Genomic DNA, 19040 nt, shown 5'->3' on the forward strand with positions numbered 1-19040 from the left:
ATTTATTTATGTGTACCAACTTGAATATAAATTTTTAGTGTACACAGAAGAGGAATATAAGAGAAAATACTTTTCATTCACATCCTAATGTGTTTTGTCAGATGCAACCATTATTGAACTTTTACAGTTCAGGTGCAGATACAACTAATAGAACTGACAAAATTCACTTCTCTATCAAAATGTCTATTAAAATCAACCATTCATCAAAAATTCAACTGGGGAGTAAAACATTTAGCCTATATATATTTAAAAAGTGGATAGGGAGGAATGACTATGAAGCATTTTTCTGTTAAATAGTTTTTGATAAAAGTGCAGTGACATTTGTGAGAACAATGTTATCAGAAACACTAAGCAAAAAGACAGAAAAAAAACAAATTTATGAATATGCTTCTCTAAAGTTTATCCACTCTCAAGAGATACAAACGTTGTTACATGAATGTATCCACTGTGGATTTCTGAGGTGTCATACAAATATTACAGTTAACAGAGATACCCATTGCAAACAACAGTTTGCCACATAATATAGCAAAAATTGCAATCAGCCATTTGTAAAGTTTCCTTTTGAGATGAGACATGTTGTGCTTCGAGGCTGGTAACAGGAGAAGGATGTGCTGTAAAGGACCTTTCACATTTCTTGGTGCTATAGTAATACAAATATCTGAAGAAATATTCCTTGTAAGCTATGGGCTCCCCTCTGCTCACACAGCTTGGAGAGAATTGAATGGTTCAGTACCTGTGAAGGGATTTGGGGATGGGAAAATGTGTGGAGGGTGTCTTCCTTTTCACAGCCACCCCAGGAAGCTGCCTCTCCCCGTTGCACTGTAGACATGTTCCACTCAGCAATAGTGGAGTGGAGCGAGGGGATAGGAAGCAGCCAGGGGGAATAGCAGCTCTGTGTAATGTATACCACCTCAAGACAATCTGAAATTATAACTAAACCACTGTAAAAGTAGAAGTAGCTTGCCTTCTGTGGCATTTCAACACCATGGAGAAGGTCTATGTATGTATATGGCATATCACATGGCAATGCTTTGTAGCAGTGGTGGCAGCTGTGAAACCCCTGGAGAAGCCCAGTGATTGGCCAATTCCCTTCCCAAATCCACCATACCCTGGGTAAAATCTCAGCTCCACTCATGTCAATGGCAAAAACTCCATAGATTTCAGTGGGGTCAGGACTTCTGCAACATCCCCTCTTGGGGCCTGAAGATCTGTTTTCCCCTGATGGTCATTTCAACCTCAAAGTGGGGGAGGATTTAGCTTTATGTATCATATAACCATTTAGCTTAGTCATATTCAGTGAAAACAGATCTCCCCCCGCCCACTTACTTATTAATTTGAACCCACACATTAGCAGTGGATGAAATGGAAACATTAGTTTCCTTCTTCATAAATTCTTTCATGGACTGCATGTATCTTCACTGGTGTGACTGAGTAGTTTTTGCCACATATGGAAATAAATCTATTCTTGGCTCCTAGAAAATCACCTTTTTTATCGGCTTCACTTTCAAAATAACAGCCCTCTACCAAAAAGTTACATTCAACATGACTATTTCTTTTAGTATCTTGCACCTCATTAGGCAAATCTGCTTGCAGCCCAATATCCTCCTTTCTTCTTCTTAACTCTAGGTCGTCCAATAAAAAATCCTGTAGATTCCATCAAACTCAGTAACGGTCTTATGGCTCATAGAATCATAGAAATTAGGATTGGAAGATACCTCAGGAGGTCATCTAGTCCAATCCCTTGCTCAAAGCAGGACCAACACAAACAAAATCATCCCAGCCAAGGCTTTATCAAGCTGGGCCTTAAAATACTCTAAGGATGGAGATTCCCCCACCTCCTAGGTAACCCATTCCAGTGCTTCACCACGCTCCTAGTGAAATTGTGCTTCCTAATATCCAATCTAGACCTCCCTCACTGAAACTTGAAATGATTGCTTCTTGTTCTGTAATCTGCCACCACTGAGAACAGCCGAGCTCCATCTTTTGGAACCCCCCTGTAGGTAATTGAAGACTGCTATCAAATCCCCCCTCACTCTTCTTTTCTGCAGACTAAATAACCCCAGTTCCCTCAGCCTCTCCTCGTAAGTCATGTGCCCAAGCCCTCTAATCATTTTCTTTGTCTTCTGCTGGACTCTCTCCAATTTATCCACATCCCTTTTGTAGTGGGGGGACCAAAACTGGACACAGTACTCCAGGTGTAGCCTCATCAGTGTCGAATAGAGGGGAATAATCACTTCCCTTGATTTGCTGGCAATGCTCCTACTAATATAGCCCAATATACCATTGGCCTTCTTGGTAACTAGGGCACACTGCTGATTCATATCCAGCTTCTCATCCACTGTAATCCCCAGGTCCTTCTCTGCAGAACTGCTGTTTAGCCAGTTGATCCCCAGCCTGTAGCGGTGCATGGGATTCTTCCTTCCTAGTGCAGAACTCTGCACTTGTCCTTGTTGAACCGCATCAGATTTCTTTTGGCCCAATCCTCCAATTTGTTTAGGTCACTCTGGACCCTATCCCTACCGTCCATCATATCTACCTCACCCCACAATTTAGTGTCACCTGCAAACTTGCTGAGGGTGCAATTAATCCCATCATCCAGATCATTAATAAAGATCTTGAACAAAACTGGCCCCAGGACCAACTCCTGAGGCACTCTGCTTGATACCAGCTGCCAACTAGACATGAAGTCGTTGATCACTACCCATTGAGCCCGACAATCTAGCCAGCTGTCTATCCACCCTATAGTCCATTCATCCAGTCCATACTTTTTTAACTTGCTAGCAAGAATACTGTGGGAGACCGTATCAAAAGCTTTACTAAAGTCAAGATATATCACATCCACTGCTTTCCCCATATCCACAGAGCCAGTTATCTCATCATAGAAGGCAATCTGGTTGGTCAGGCATGACTTGCCCTTGGTGAATCCATGTTGACTGTTCCTGATCACCTTCCTCTCCTCCAAGTGCTTCAAAATGGATTCCTTAAGGACCTACTCCATGATTTTGCTGGGGACTGAAGTGAGGCTGACTGGTCTCTTCTTCCCTGGGTTCTCTTTTTGTCCCTTTTTAAAATATGGACACTTTTTGCCTTTTCACAATTGTTACAAGGATCCCTTTAGCATTTGATTTACAATCGCACTAGTCCTCAGCATGCCCCAAATCACTCATTTTAATTTTTAATACTGTTTCCCAAGGATTCATATTTGAAATGCCAAGACATGTTTTCTTTTATCACGTGCTGCAGTGAATTAACCTTAGCTGTAAGAACTTGGCATTTCTTTCCCTAGTTTCCAGTTCTGCCTGATTCTGATCTCAAGCTGCTGTAAATCAGAAGTAACTCCATTAAAGTCAATGGAGCACTAGTGTAAAACCAGCATAACTGAGAGGAGAGTCAGGCCCAAGATTTAATAATGAGTTCAGTACCCTGATGACCAAATTGCCAAACTCATGGCCCACGAAACCAGTCTGCCAACAAAATAATCCATTTTCAAAGTGAGTCTCCATTTTTGTGTCCAAGGATTCTGTGTTCCTCAAGATTATTACTTTGATTAGTTCCAAGAGTCTGTAAGCCTAGGAAAGCATGACATACTTTAAAATATTCTGTCCGGTGACTTGAGCTGATGAAAGCTAGCAATGAGTCAATAATTGTCTTTTGTAACCAAATGAGCTGGTTCATATGGATATACAGAGAAGTGCTTACCTACACAAGTGTGATTGTTGGCTGCTAACTGGAACCCAGCGTTGCACTGGCAGTAATAGGAACCTGGAGTGTTCACACATCTATGGTGGCAGTATGGAGGGAGATTGCATTCATCTATGTCTGTTACCATAACAAGAGCAAAACAGTACAAATGTTAGCTCAAATGTAATAACAAAAATTCTCTGTTGCCATCTTGTGCCCTAATAAATAGTGTAAAGTGATCTGGATCTGATTAAATGAAAAGAGAGAAGAAAATTTGCAGCTCAATTCTGCTCCAACTTAAGTTCCCTTCTTGACTTCAATGGGAGCAGCATTGTGTTCTTTCTCTTGTCTTCATGTCTTAAGTTTCGTTAAAATCAGCTTTACACTGAGTGTGTTTGCTCAGCCAATGATGTCAATACACATAAACATTATCCTTTATTCGGTGTTTAAATTACATCCATACTGTAGTACTGATCTCTGTATTTGTTGTGTAACTTAGAACATGCTTCCTGACCAGATCTTGACCAGACATAAAATGGACAAGCAGAGTGACTCTCATGCTCCTTTCCTGGACAAAAGTACACATAGCAGCAACTTAATGCTAAACTTCTGTAGCTCTATTAGCAATTCAGAATCCAAGCACTCTCTCTGTCCCGAGTCCATGGGAGTGACAGGGGTCTGAAGTGAGCAGAGATCTGGCCTGGAAAAGAAGCGGAGAGCTGGGATTTCAGGGGAATGTGGGCTCCATCCCCCCACAGGACTTGGCCAGCTACTCAGAAGACTCCCCTCACTCCCCACCATCCCTTCCTAGGCAAGACAGCAGTTCCCTATAGCCACTGGCTGCCGGCCCCTGGCTGTGCTCTCTGACTCTGTGGAGGAAATAAGATTGCATGATTGAAGCCAATGCTATCTCAGGCAGTATTAACTTTCCCTGCAGACTGGCCATAATTCTGGGGTGGAGCATGCTGCCTTTCCCAGTTTCAGCATTCCTAAAGTGCAGCCGAGCGGGTATTCCACCTACAAACTGTATAAAGTGTTCAACAGCCCTACCTTGACCTCTTGGCGCATTACAAGCTATGCATGGGTCAAGCCACAGGCACTGATGGGCCTCTGCCTCAGCTCATGTGCTTCTGCAGAATGGTTTCTACGACATAGCTAACTGTCTTCAAGCCAGAAAAAGACTGGAAGAATTTTGTTCAAACTTTAAAGGATAATTTCCTCCCAGGATAAGAGACTTTATCAAGGTTTTACCCCAAATGATTTTTTTCTGGCTCACTTGGAGTGGTTTTATTATGAAGTGCTGACAGTACTTAACTGTAGCATTGTTTTTGCGCTGTTTTATACTCTGACCTAAGTCACACCGGGGGAAGTAGGAGAAGTAGGAGAAGGGAAACTTTCCCTTCTAGAGAGTGTATGTATATTTTAATTTAAACATACATACAAAACTTTGACTTTTAGTAATTTATCATGATGGTTCTTTACTTTCAATGTTACATTAGACCTTTATGTACAAGCTGAACCCTAATTCTGTTGAAATGAAAAGGAGTTACTGTACAATGGGAATATACCTTCTAGTGAAAGCATAACTTTTTTTATATCAACAACTTTTCAAAATGATTCCCCTATCTATAGGCCAAACTACCCATCCTAGTCCTGCACAGAAAACTGGCAAATAAAAGTCATTGAGAATCTTTCCATTGACTTCAAGCCAGGGGGTGTGGTGTAACAGCATCCCCAGCACCCTAGTTCCAGCACCTATGCCATCACCTTGTCTGATCCAGTGTATATTGCAGAGGTACTATTAGACATCAGCTAATAATATGCCTTTTATTCTACTATTTCACACTTTTCTTACATGTGACAAATGTATGGCCTAATCTTGTGGCCCTTATGAAGGCAAAACTTCCAGTGAAGTCAAGATTTGAATCCAGTTCCTTCATGAATTAGGGCTTATTATTATGTGAGTAGTTCAGAGTTTACAGCCCCTGCTCTTGGCTCTCAGGTATTCAGAACAGTGGCTAATATGTCACAAAGAAAAGACATCTGGACCCAAAATTTCCGCTGAGTATAATCTCTTCAAGGCAGGGACTGTGTTGTCTTGTGTGTCTGCACAGTGCCTAGGCCTGTAACGCTGGATCTAACTCTTACTAAAGTCAATGGAAGAACTCCCCTTGATATTAATGGAGTTGCACTTGGCTCACAATTGTGCTGAGGGAAATCGGACACTACCCCCATACAAGAATAAATATAGTAACAGCTAAATTCAATTAAAAGTATTGAAAATGCTTAAAATAGTTTGCAGCTACATCCTTTAGAGACTATTTACTTTTCATCCATCATCTTTCTAAACAGGCCCTCTGACAGCAATTCTAGGCCCCAGGGCAGAACAGTCAATGGGCCCCCAGCCTGTGCGGATGCGTCCGTCTGACATTTAGGTGGTGCTGCCGCCTGCGCTGCCTTGCCCAGGCTTAGCTTCTGGGGACGGGAGCTGACTCTGAGCATGCCAGGGAGAGTTCTGGCTCGCTTGGCCACAGTCACTAGAAAAGCTGAACCCCAGGGCAGCTGCTGCACTGCACCGGGCAGCGTGGCCAGAAGAGGAGAGGCTCTGTTCCCTCTTTTTCCCTTCCGGCTCTGGCCCCACCCCTTCCTCTCTCCAGCCAAGGCTGGCTGCTGGGTCGAGTGCCCTGAGCAGGTGTCTGGGGAGAGTGGGCGGCCGACCCTTCCTGCCCCCCGCCCCCGGTGTCACCTCTGAGCCTTGAGCTACAGTGGTGGATAATGGGCCCCCCGGCCCTTTTAAATTACCCTGGCCCCTGGGCAATTGCCCCTTTTGCCCCCCTGCTCCTGTTGGCAAGCCTGTTTCTAAACTATGTGGAGTTACTTTATAATTCCACATAAAGTTTGAAAATGAGCCTTGATAGCCAATGAACATCGATTATGTTAGTTCAGAACTTACCAACACACTGTTCCCCTCGTTTCTGGTAACCTGAGGGACACTGGCAGCTGAAAGACCCTCTTAAATTGACGCATACTTGATCTGCCCTGCAGTTATGGGTTCCTGTTGCACATTCATCTATATCTTCATAAAACAGCAAACACAACATTAGTCAGAAACTTTGATTCAAATTTAAAATTTTTTACCCATCTCCAAACCATGCTTTAAATGAAGATAGCAAGTTTCAAATCCATTCAAAAGATTTTTATGCCAGGGTTTATTCTATTTACAGAACACACAACACTGTTGTGACATTCCCCTCTGGTGTTATCTGGACTGGTGATCTGCTAGGTCAGTTCAATCCTTGACTGTGGGAGCCAGCCTTACCCTGCTCTGCTGTGAGAACCCCCACACCTGGGCTGTTCATGCACAGCCTCTGGCATGTAAGCTGCTCCTTGGATTGTGCAACTGAATGACACTAGCCAATACCTCTGGTCTCAGACACAACCCTAGGAACATCTTGCAGGCATCTTGCTGTGCCCAGTTTTACCCACTGGATGCTGCAAGCTTATATGAGTTTGTCAATTTAACAAAGAAATTAATATGTACCAGGCTTGTTATCCTAAGGGAAGTCTCTGACACGCTTCAAACCAAATGCACTGCTTCAGGTAGAATAAACAAACAGATTTATTACTACAAAGATAAATGTTAAGTGACTATAAATCAAAGCATAGCAAGTCAGGTTTGGTCAAATGAAATAAAAGCAAAACACATTCTAAGCTGATCTTAACACTTTCAGTACCCTTACAAACTTAGATGCTTCTCACCACAGGCTGGCTGGTTGCTCTTCAGCCAGGCTCTCCCTTTTGATCAGTGCTTCAATCATTTGGTGTGGTGTCTGTAGATGTAGGTGGAAAAGAGAGGAAGAGCATGGCAAAGTCTCTCCCTTTTATAATATTCTTTCTTCCCTCTTGGCTTTGTCCTCCTGCCTTCAGAGTCAGATGAGCATTACCTCATCGCGGTCCCAAACTGGCCAAAGGAAGTGGGGGTGACTCACTCAAGAGTCCAACAAATCCTTTTGTTGCTGCCTAGGCCAGCATCCTTTGTTCCTGTGAGGCTGGGCTGGGTTTGTCCCATACCTGCCCTGATGAGGTTTGAACTGCCTCTCTGCTTTTGGAGAATTTTTGACAGGGCTTATTTTAAGCCATGAGGATTTTCAGCCTCATAACTACATACATGAAATTATAACCTATAACATTACTTGAATAACAATGCTCAGTGCATCATGAGCCTTCCAAAGACACCTGACATGACAAACTTTGCATTGGATACCACACAATCATTTTACAAGGATGAACATGGGGGTGCTGGGTGTTTCCCTGAGGTACAGAGCGTCACAACTGTCTTATTCCTTTGGGTCACAAAACAAAGATTTCTAACAGTTCTTAAATCTGACCAATTGTATCTTAAAATATTTCCAATATTATTTTTTTTCTCCATAGGAATTTATTCTAGGTGGGGCTGGTAGCACCACTTATTAACGTTGCCGGATGCTCCCCATTATAAGACCTGTTTTCAATTGCTTACAACTTTGCCAAATATTAACTATTTGGGATGAAACTGTCACTGCTGAATATCTTTTGTAGGTTGCATATTTTGGAAAATTTCAGCTATAATGCTTCAACTGTTTCCAAGAATGAGACTAGCGAAAAACATGTTGTTCTGTGCATGTTAAAAAAAATTCTGGTGACCTCTTTTTGTCCTGAGAAGGAGACAAGTTTCATTTAGAAGCCCAAGCACAGGGCTGGAGTTTAAAGGGCTCTAGGATGGGGCTGAAGACCTGGCAGTGGGCTAACCATTTGTTGAACTTTGTTACCCCGGGAAGGCAACTGAAGTGAAGGAGTGACCTGGCTGGAGAGCTAGGGATATCACAGGACCCTAAAGGCGAGGAGTCTTCAGGGAGAAAGCTCTGGGGGCATTGTTCCATACCAGAGCAGGGACAGACTTAAAGCTAGCTCAGAAGGTGCTGAGAACTGAACCCAGAGACAATGCTGCAGGTACCAACAAGGGCATAGTGATAGGCCCTGTTGTACTTTTGTTACCCCGGAAGGGACATGCTTGTTTGTTCACATATCGACACTGTGTGAACTGGCTGGAGGGCTGGGCCACTGAAGACCCACCTGACGAAGTTAACAGCTGACAGTCGGTGCCAGGAGCAGAAAGAGAGAGTGCAGGTTCACACCCAACTGAGAGGAGGCACTCACGAGAGGTGAGTGTCCCCCATCACAAATCCATTGGCAAAATGTCTCATCCTTCTGTAGTGCTGGTCTATGTACAGGACTAAACAAACTACTACTATCAGTTACTTGTTAGCTCAAGTGGCAGAGGTCTGTGCAGCACATCTAAATATTCCAACCCTGCTGATGAACCATGTGAATGTCATTATAAGGCCACACAATGAATTTTTTTAAGCTAGGAAATTACACACACAAAATGACATTAAGAGAACATTATTAAGTTTGCAAAGTTAAAGCACTTAAAGCTAGGAAATGACAGAATTAAGGTTGTTCGTACACCTGAATCTGCCCTCTTTCTACATACACATTATTATAGTGGTTTAGATAATGTCATAAAGAGTATACTTATGAAGTTTGGGGTTAATAACAAGTTGGGAGGGTTGCAAGTGCTTTGGAGGTTAGGATTAAAATTCAAAATGATCTGGACAATCTGGAGAAATGGTCTGCAGTAAATAGAATGAAATTCAGTAAGGACAAATGCAAAGTGGTCCACTTAGGATGGAACAATCACTTGCACACATACAAAAAGGGAAATGACTGTCTTGGCAAGAGTACTGCAGAAAGGGATCATAATGGATCACAAGCTAAATATGAGTCAACAGTGTAACACTGTTGCAAAAAAAAAAAGCAAATATCATTCTGGGATGTATTAGCAGGAGTGTTGCGATCAGACAAGAGAAGTAATTCTTCCACTCTACTCTGCTCTGATAATTAGGGCCCTACCAAATTCAAGGTCCATTTTGGTCAATTTCACGGTCATATGATTTTAAAAATAACAAATTTTATGATATTAGCTATTTAAATCTGAAATTATACAGTGTTGTAATTGTAGGGGTCTTGACCCAAAAAGGAGTTGTGGGAGGGTCGCAAGGTTCATAGAATAGAATATCATAGAATCATAGAATATCAGGGTAGGAAGGTATCTCAGGAGGTCATCTAGTCCAACCCCCTGCTCAAAACAGGACCAATCCCCAACTAAATCATCCCAGTCAGGGCTTTGTCAAGCCTGACCTTAAAAACTTCAAAGGAAGGAGATTCCACCACCTTCCTAGGTAACCCATTCCAATGCTTCACCACTCTCCTAGTGAAAAAGTTTTTCCTAATAGCCAACCTAAACCTCCCCCACTGGATCTTGAGACCATTACTCCTTGTTCTGTTATCTGTTACTACTGAGAACGGTCTAGATCCATCCTCTTTGGAACCCCCTTTCAGGTAGTTGAAAGCAGCTATCAAATACCCCCTCATTCTTCTCTTCTGCAGACTAAATAATTCCAGTCCCCTTAGCCTCTCCTCTAAAGTCATGTGCTCCAGCCTCCTAATAATTTTTGTTGCCCTCCGCTGGACTCTTTCCAATTTTTCCACATCCTTCTTGTAGTGTGGAGCCCCATACTGGACACAGTACTCCAGATGAGGCTTCACCAATGCCGAATAGAGGGGAATGATCACGTCCCTTGACCTGCTGGCAATGCCCCTACTTATACAACTCAAAATGCCATTAGCCTTCTTGGCAACAAGAACACATGTTGACTCATATCCAGCTTCTCGTCCACTGTAACCCCTAGGTCCTTTTCTGCAGAACTGCTGTCTAGCCACTCGGTCCCTAGTCTGTAGCAATGCATGGGATTCTTTCTTCCTAAGAGCAGGACTGTGCACTTGTCCTTGTTGAACCTCATCAGATTTCTTTTGGCCTAATCCTCTAATTTGTCTAGGTCCCTCTGTATCCTATCCCTACCCTCCAGCATATCTACCACTCCTCCCAGTTTAGTGTCATCTGCAAACTTGCTGAGGGTGCAGTCCACGCCATCCTGCAGATCATTAATGAAGACATTGAACAAAACCGTTATGAACAAAATCCAAAAGGGAGATGCAGGTGGGTCACAAGGGTATTGTAGGGGGCGTTGCAGTACTGCTATATTTACTTCTGCATTGCTCCTGGCAGCAGCGCTGCCTTCAGAGCTGGGCAGCTGGAGAGCGGTGGCTTCTGGCTGCGAGTCCAGCTCTGAAGGCAGAGCCACCACCAGCAGCAGTGCAGAAGTCAGGATGGCATGGTATGGTATTGCCACCCTGACTTCTGTGCTGCCTATAGAGCTGGGCCCTCAGTCACCAGTTGCCACTGTCCAGCCGCCCAGCTCTGAAGGCACCAGTGCAGAAGTAAAGGGTGGCATGGTATGGTGCTGCATTCAAAGCTGGGTGCCCAGCCAACGGCCTCACTTTCCAGCTGCCCAGCTCTGAAGGTAGCAGAAAACTAAGGGTGGCAATACTGCAACCCCCCTAAAATAACCTTGTGACCCACCTGCAATTGCCTTTTGGGTCAGGAACCCCAATTTAAGAAGTGCTGGTCTCCCCCATTAAATCTGTATAGTATAGGGTAAAAGCACACAAAAGACCAGATTTCACGGTCTGTGATGCATTTTTCATGGCCATAAATTTGGTGTGGCCCTACTGATATGGCCTCAGCTGGAGTATTGTGTCCAGTTTTGGGTGCCACATTTCAGGAAAGATGTGGACAAATTGGAAAAAGTCCAGAGAACAGCAACAAAAATGATTAAAGGTCTAGAAAACATGACCTATGAGGGAAGATTGAAAAAACTGGGTTTGTTTAGTCTGGAGAAGAGAAGACTGAGAGGGGACATGATAACAGTTTTTAAGTACATAAAAAGTTGTTACAAGGAGGAGGGGAAAATTATTCTCATTAACCTCTGAGGATAGGAGAAGAAGCAATGGGCTTAAACTGAAGCAAGGGTGGTTTAGGTTGGACTTTAGGAAAAACTTCCTAACTGTCAGGGTGGTTAAGTGCTGGAATAAATTGCCTAGGGAGGTTGTGGAATCTCCATCATTGGAGATTTTAAAGAACAGGTTAGACAAACACCTGTCAGGGATGGTCTAGATAATACTTAGTCCTCTCATGAGTACAGGGGACTGGACTAGATGACCTCTCGAGGTCCCTTCCAGTCCTATGATTCTATTATTCTATTTTTTCACAGAACCCTGGCCACATTCAGTACAGAGGATGGATCTGTTCTGGGGATGATCAGGTTAGTGTCCAAAGAAGGCTCATTTCTTGCAGAAGCTGGAAAGTGTGTACTATTTGTACCACTGGGGCAGATGAGTCTAGGCCTGCCCATAAGTAAAGGCTTGCCCTTCAGATAAGGAGAAGGGACCACAAAGCCCAGGCTCCAAATGAGTTACTGAGACAACGAATGAAAAAAACAGGAGCGGGCATGAGGTGAGAGTTTAAAAATGAGGGATCCAGAGGAAAACCCCAAGCACGGAACCCTGGACAGCGCCCACTGCTTCTCTAAAGTATCCAAGGCATCAGTGGATGCTGCCCAGAGGAACACTGCCTGGAGACGTGAGCAGACAAGGTACAGGAAATAGGCCCCACAGTCACGGCTGTGCCCAGCTTCCTCCTCTTGGAGTGATGGACGGCCATCTTGGCTAGTTCTAGGAGGAGGCTGACAAGGAGGTCCTTTGACTTGGTGGGGCCAGGGATGGGGTGTGCATAGATCAGGAGGAACAGGGATGGAAAATGTGTAGCGAATGAGGCAGGGTATTAGAGAAAGGAGGGTCTCATAGTTAAGGCAGCTGAATGCTGCCCTAGGTCAGCAGTTCTCAAACTGTGGGTCAGAACCTCAAAGTGGGTCACAACCCCATTTTAATGGGGTCGCCAGGGCTGGCATTAGACTTGCTGGGACATGGGGCTGAAGCCAAAGTCCGAGCCCCCACTGCTTCAGCCCTGGTGGCGGGGCTTGGGTTTTGGCTTCAGCCCTGGGTGATGGGACTCAGGCTACAGGCCCTCTGCCCAAGGCTGAAGCCCTTGGACTTCGGCTTTGGCGCCCCCGCCCACTGTGGTGGAGCTCAGGCTTCAGCTTTGACCACCCCTTTTCCCCCGCCCAGGGCGGTGGGGCTTGGGCGGCCTCAGGACTCAGTCCTCTCTCCTGGGGTCGTGTATTTTTGTTGTGAAAAAGGGGTTGTGGTGCAAGGAAGTTTGAGAATCCCTACCCTAGAGACATGGATTCTACCCCTGCTTCTGGCAGAGAGAACCTATATGATGCTACTCAAATCACTTAAACCAAACTTTTCACAAGTGGGTGGCCACTAATTATTTTCCTAATTTTCTGATTGCCTGACTTTAGACCGTGACTTGAGAAGTTCTGAGCACTCACAGCTGCAATTGAAGCAATGGAAGCTATGGTTTGAACATATAAATGCTATATAATGTTAAGTACTCTGAAAAATCAGGTCGTAGGAATTTCAAATTGGGCACCCAGAATTAGTGGATGGTTTTGACCTTATTTTGTGTGCCTCAGTTCCCAATCTTTAAAGCGGAAATAATAGCACTCTCTCACACACAAGGGGGCTGAATAAAGTTTATACAGGCAACTGAATTCTGGCATTTTCTAACTTTTAAATGCTTGACTTTGCAATCTTAACAATGTTCTTTTAATGTAGTCTTTTGTGTATGTAATTATATGTATGATTCAATGCAGTTTCTAAATCAGACTGAATGCAGATATATAAAAGTATACAAAAGAGTAACTCTTGTGTTTTTCTGATATTCTGATTTGTTTTCTTCATAATATCTTGGTATACTTAGTTATAATTACGCTGTGTGTGTTGATAAGGATTGTATAAAACTAAATTACAATTTACTTTATCATTTGATCAGCCAACTTGTTTCTTAGAGTTTTTTATTGTAACCTGACATAGAACAGTGAAAGGACTGGAGGAAGAGGGATAGCTCAGTGGTTTGAGCGTTGGCCTGCTAAATCCAGGATTGTGAGCTCAATCCTTGAGGGGGCCATTTAGGGATCTGGGGCAAAAATTGGGGATTGGTCCTGCTTTGAGCAGGGGGTTGGACTAGATGACCTCCTGAGGTCCCTTCCAACCCTGATATTCTATGACTTTGTAATGTTGGCATTCTACACAAACTGGTGGCTGTAGGCTGAATAAACAGCTTCCTTATAACTCATGATCTCTAGTTTACAAATCTCAGCTGAACTCTCTCTTTGTAAAAGTGGCAAAGAGTCCTGTGGCAAGTTATAGACTATCACCCATGAAAGCTTAAGCTCCAAAACGTCTGTTAGTCTATAAAGTGCCACAGGACTCTTTGCCGTTTTTACAGATCCAGACTAACATGGCTACCTCTCTGATACTCTCTATTTGTACAGGCACTGGGGATCTTAGAACATCACCTGTGGAAGATTCTGGGTGATGCCTTGGAAAAAGTGATGGATTCTTTCACATATCAAATGAAAATAATTTTGACCACAAAATTCAATAAAAAAAAAACTATCAACAGTTTGAATTAATTCTCAGTATTTGCCCTTTTCTCAAATCTCCAAATATTTGCTGTATACTTCCTCTTAATCTGACAGCTCAAATAAAGGTCTAACACTTATGCTGTCCTTTTCATTTCTGCATGTTACCAGTTCTGAAGTCAGCATACTAATACAGAAGTAGCTGGCTCCACTGTCCTGGACTGTCAGTTGAGAAACTTGTGCTCAGATGCAGAGCAGGTTTTTCATGCACTAGACCAGGCTGCCTAGCACAGGCCATTAAGGGCTTGATCCAAAGTGCAGTGAAGTCAATATGACTCTTTGCATTGACTTCAATGTGCTTTGTATGAGACTCCTAGTCTTTGCATAAAAATGGAGGAAAGCTGTTTATACTTTCACCTTTTTGATAATATTCCTGGAACAAGGCACATTTAACTTCTGATTATAAGTAAATGGGTAGAAGTGCACTGCTCCAGAGCAAGCAATGGTCTGGACAAACAGCCTTGCCAGAGGGACACAGGCTTCTCAGTAAAAGTAAAGCATACTGCAATAAGACAGTGTAAATAAATATTAATTTTATTTCTTCTTTATGAACTCATCAGTCTGTCATGAGAAACTTGGTACAACTCACTTTTGTTAAAGGCTTTTACACCTACTCCATCATATCCTGTGCTATTGTTGCTTTCTCAGAGTTCAGTTTTTAAACGACTGGGCCACTTTAAAACTATCTCAGTAATGGAGAGTTAGGTTTGTCATGAATGCTTGCTTTATCGGATTGTGAAGTAGACTAGTCTTGTAAATAGTGGCTACCTTTGCTGGAAAACTTAGCTTCAGCTCTAACAAGTAGATCTGTGCTGGGGTGTATAGGCCCACATGGACAAGTAAGGGGCCAGAAAGGTTCTGGCAGCAGGGCTAGCTCCACTCTTCCGGCCTTTTCAATTATGCATGATAGGGAGGAGGCCTTTAAAAGGGAGGAAAAAGCAGGTGGGGGCAGGGGCAGGAGTGGAAGGAGAGAGGAGAGCCCTAAACAGCAGACTGCAGGAGTGATTCCTGAAGCTGTACAGGAAACTCTTCCTCAGGGTCCGGGTGACGGTTTCCTGCCTAGAATACAGCGGACTCTTAAGGTAAGACAGACAGACCCAGTCAGAGCGATTTCCTCAAACCCATTACACTGGGGCTGGATCATTGGCAGCACTATAGACTAGCCAATTCCTCCCCAACCCTTTTTTCAGGTACTACAGGGAGGGAGTATCCCTGAATGCATGGGGTTTGTGACTTTCATTTTGATCCCTCAGCTGGAGGGATTTAAGGAGGACCGTACAGCGCAGACTCCTGAAGCCATCACACACAGTAATGATCGATTTCTCTGCTGCTGCCTCTGTAACGTATTTTGTTTTTTATGGGTCAGGGTTGTTAGCCCTGTGCCTAACCCCCAACCTGTAGGACCAGAGTGTCTGTATTGTCTGGCCCCTCCCTCACAGACCAAGCTGGCATGACTGAATGTGCCAGGAGCAGAAAGCCCCCCCCGACACAGACTCTGGGGATCTTTAGAGCATGTACGCTGTCCTGCCACGACAAGGCACAGACACCAGAAACAGGAGTATGTCGGGGTGTGTCATACTTGCAATCCTCTTCAGCATTCCCATTGACTGGGTAATGCTACATATAACTGAAGACATGCAAAGAGGCATGGACACCCTTCTCATGCCTTGAAGACTTGGACTTTGCAGATGATCTCACTCTCCTATCACATACCCAACATCATATACAAGAATAAACAACCTGACTCAACACATTCAGCCAGCAAATTGGACTGAAAATCAACTGCAATAAGACAGATATCATAACCTTTAATATAGCCTCACCATCACCAGTGTGGATAGAGGATCATGTTCTCACCAATGCAGAAACATTCAGATACTTGGGCAGCACCATCAGCAAGGACAGTGGAACAAGCCAGGACATCCAGAACAGAATCAATAAAACCAGGAACACCTTCAGGAGCTTAAATACAGTCTGGAAATCATCAGAATACAACACCAAAACCAAACTCAAGATTTATCAGAGCTGAGTACATTCAACACTATTTTATCGTGTAGAATGCTGGGGAATGACAAAGTATGACATGTCCAAACAATCTTCATTACACACATCCTGCATCGGAAAACTCCTCCATATCTTTTGGCCTAGAATAATTTCAAACCAAGACCTATTCACACAGTGCAGCCAAGAAGATACGAGCACCATCATTGCCAGGAGGCGTTGGAGATGGATTAGGCATGTGATTCAGATGGAAACTGATTCCATCACCAGAATAGCAATAAGATGGACACCTGAAGGCAAGTGAAAATGAGGCTGCCCGAAAACAACATGGTGAAGAGCTGTGGAAGCTGAGCTGAAAAACCTGGGACACAGTTGGGAACCATTGAAAGACTTGCCAGAAACAGACAGGTGTGAAGGAGCTTCATCGCTGCCCTAAACACCAGAGGCGTAATGGGAACTAACTAACCAACTAACTATAAAGGGAAGAGCTCCCCTTGTAAATAGAGAAGTGGGCCTATATTGTGACCACCCCATGTAGATAACTGGATGTGGTCAGGTTCCCCCACTTTCTGAGGGAGGAATCACCAAGGACTCTATTACAAAGTAATTTTTTAGTCCATTGCTATTGCAAACACCATTGGGTGGACTTCTCCATTGGCTTTTTACCCTCTATGATTAAACTTGATATGTGCATTTGCTAAGCTCTTAACTGAAGACAACTTGACAGAGCTATCAATAATGCATTTAAGTGATAATAGCCCTCAAATATAGGGCCTTGTGTCAATCTGATGATGAGGGTTTTTCCTCTGTATATAGTACAAGGATCCTCCTACTGCCATCTGTCCTTTGGTTGGTGATGGCAATAGATCATACACCTCAATTCTATATATATCTAATATAAGCTAAGAGTTTTCTGTTCCCAGACTATTTCACTCACACTGTTTTGTACCATCAATCTTCTCTGATCACTATTTTTGTTTAAATGGAAAACTTTTATTAGGATAAATGGTATAGAATATCCAGCTCAGAATCAAACACAGAAACAAAAGTGTCTGATCCGAGAGTGTCATTAAATCTGACAAATCAGTTATGTTTCCAGTAATTTTTATTTCACTTCTGCTTCTTCACATTAAATGAAACATGTATCTCATTTAGTACCAGCTCACTCATTGTGTATGTCTGCATTGAAACTTAGGGTTAGAGGAGCAACTTCCAGCTCGGGTAGATGTATATATGCTTTAATTGAGTTAGCATGCTAAAAAATAGCAGTTTACACATGCTATTCCCCGGATCACACCTCTTTGTTCCCCTTGATCTTTCAGGACATACCCTCCCCAGCAGAATATGAATAGCAATGAGGCTATGGGGAATCCATGCCTTTTGACCTCTATCTAAAGCAGACACCTATGACTGGAGCTTATTTGTCACCACTGAGGGAATGCAGTTTGCAGAAGACAGGGTTTTCTCAGGGGTTGGCCCATGGCTGTGGAATGAACTTCCACAAGAAATAAGGATCATCAGAAACCTTCTGCTCTAAGTGTAAGGCATGTTTCTTTGACCTTGCCTTCTCTAACATAGACATATAGCAATGCGAGTGTACATTTGTGTGTATAAATAAATTGTATTTTCCAAAACAAAACAGCCAACTGCACACACACTTCTCTCTTTGGGAAGGTGATGACAGAACAAACACATGATGGATGTTAGTCACATTATTTAGTGCACTACTGGAAGGTGCTCATATACTATGATGATGAGTATGGTATAAGAACCTGTTTAGAATAGAAAAGAATGTACTTTTATGACCTCATTCTTGGACATCTCTCTACTCCGTCTGCAACCCCCCCCCAAAAAACCCCCTCAGTGTCATCATCATACTAATGTTTGTTTTCTTGAGTGTTTCAGAAATAGCTGCTATCTTATATAAATTTATCTTGGGAAATGCCTAAATCTATCCCCATTGGGGTGACAGATTCTTCCTAGAAGTGGGGAGGCCACAAGATCCCACCCCTTCTGTGGCCCTGCCCCTCCTCTTCTTCCCCAGAAGTCCCCTGGAACCGGGTCAGGGAGCAGAGGCAGGCAAGAAGGTCCAGAGAGCAGCCCTTGGCCCATGTCCCCACCCCCAGGTCCCCTGCCTAGGGCAAGTGGAGTGTCCGTGGCTTCCCACAGCTTTCTCGTGACTCTTATACTGACCTGGCTCCTGCTTCTGGCCGGGGGATGGGGACTCAGGGGCTGAAGAGCCACAGCCGAGCCATGGTAAGAGCCGCCTGTATAGCTATGGGGTGCTGTGGACCCTCCACCTGCCCTGGGTGGGGAGTCTGAGAGGTGGGGACATGGGGAGCTGCTCTTGGCCCTCCCCACCCTGGGCAGGTGGAGGGTCCACGGCTCCCCACAGCTGTCTGGGCTCCCAGACCCAGAGCCGCTCTTACCTGGGCTGGGCTCCAGCTTCCGGCCTGGTCAGGGGGCAAGGCCTCGGGGGGAAGAGAAGGGGCAAGGGGCTGGGCCCATGGCAAAGAGTGGACTGACCAGGCCCATTTACTTTAAAAACTGGGAGGGCCATGATCCTTTGGCTCCCTGTGTTCTGGTGCCCCTGACCCCTACCACTTTTTTAGTGACTGGGGACTGTATTTTTCTATTCCCTTTCCATATGTTATGCATATATATCTATATTTATATCTATACTCTGATAGCCACTTCAGATTAGATCAGTAACCCACAGTTAACACTGTCTTGTACTTTGCCAATATCCTTTCTTTATTCCTTTATATTTTCTAATCTCACCTATCATTGTAGCTGATGACAGTGTAT

At 43.9% G+C, this 19040-nt stretch overlaps 1 protein-coding gene across 3 annotated transcripts in view; it reads right to left on the reverse strand.

Annotated features, from left to right (window-relative positions):
* The window catches only part of EFEMP1 (EGF containing fibulin extracellular matrix protein 1), a 91952-nt gene that overhangs the window by 14726 nt on the left and 58186 nt on the right, over positions 1-19040 (reverse strand). For all 3 annotated transcript variants that reach the window (XM_043512335.1, XM_038395592.2, XM_043512334.1), the window contains exons 5-6: positions 6635-6757; positions 3700-3819 (exon numbers count right to left, since the gene is read on the reverse strand). In XM_043512335.1, coding sequence (XP_043368270.1) covers positions 3700-3819; positions 6635-6757 — 243 coding nt within the window. The remainder of the gene's footprint in view (positions 1-3699; positions 3820-6634; positions 6758-19040) is intronic.

Source organism: Dermochelys coriacea, chromosome 3, assembly GCF_009764565.3.
Source record: "Dermochelys coriacea isolate rDerCor1 chromosome 3, rDerCor1.pri.v4, whole genome shotgun sequence".
Lineage (NCBI taxonomy): Eukaryota > Metazoa > Chordata > Testudines > Dermochelyidae > Dermochelys > Dermochelys coriacea.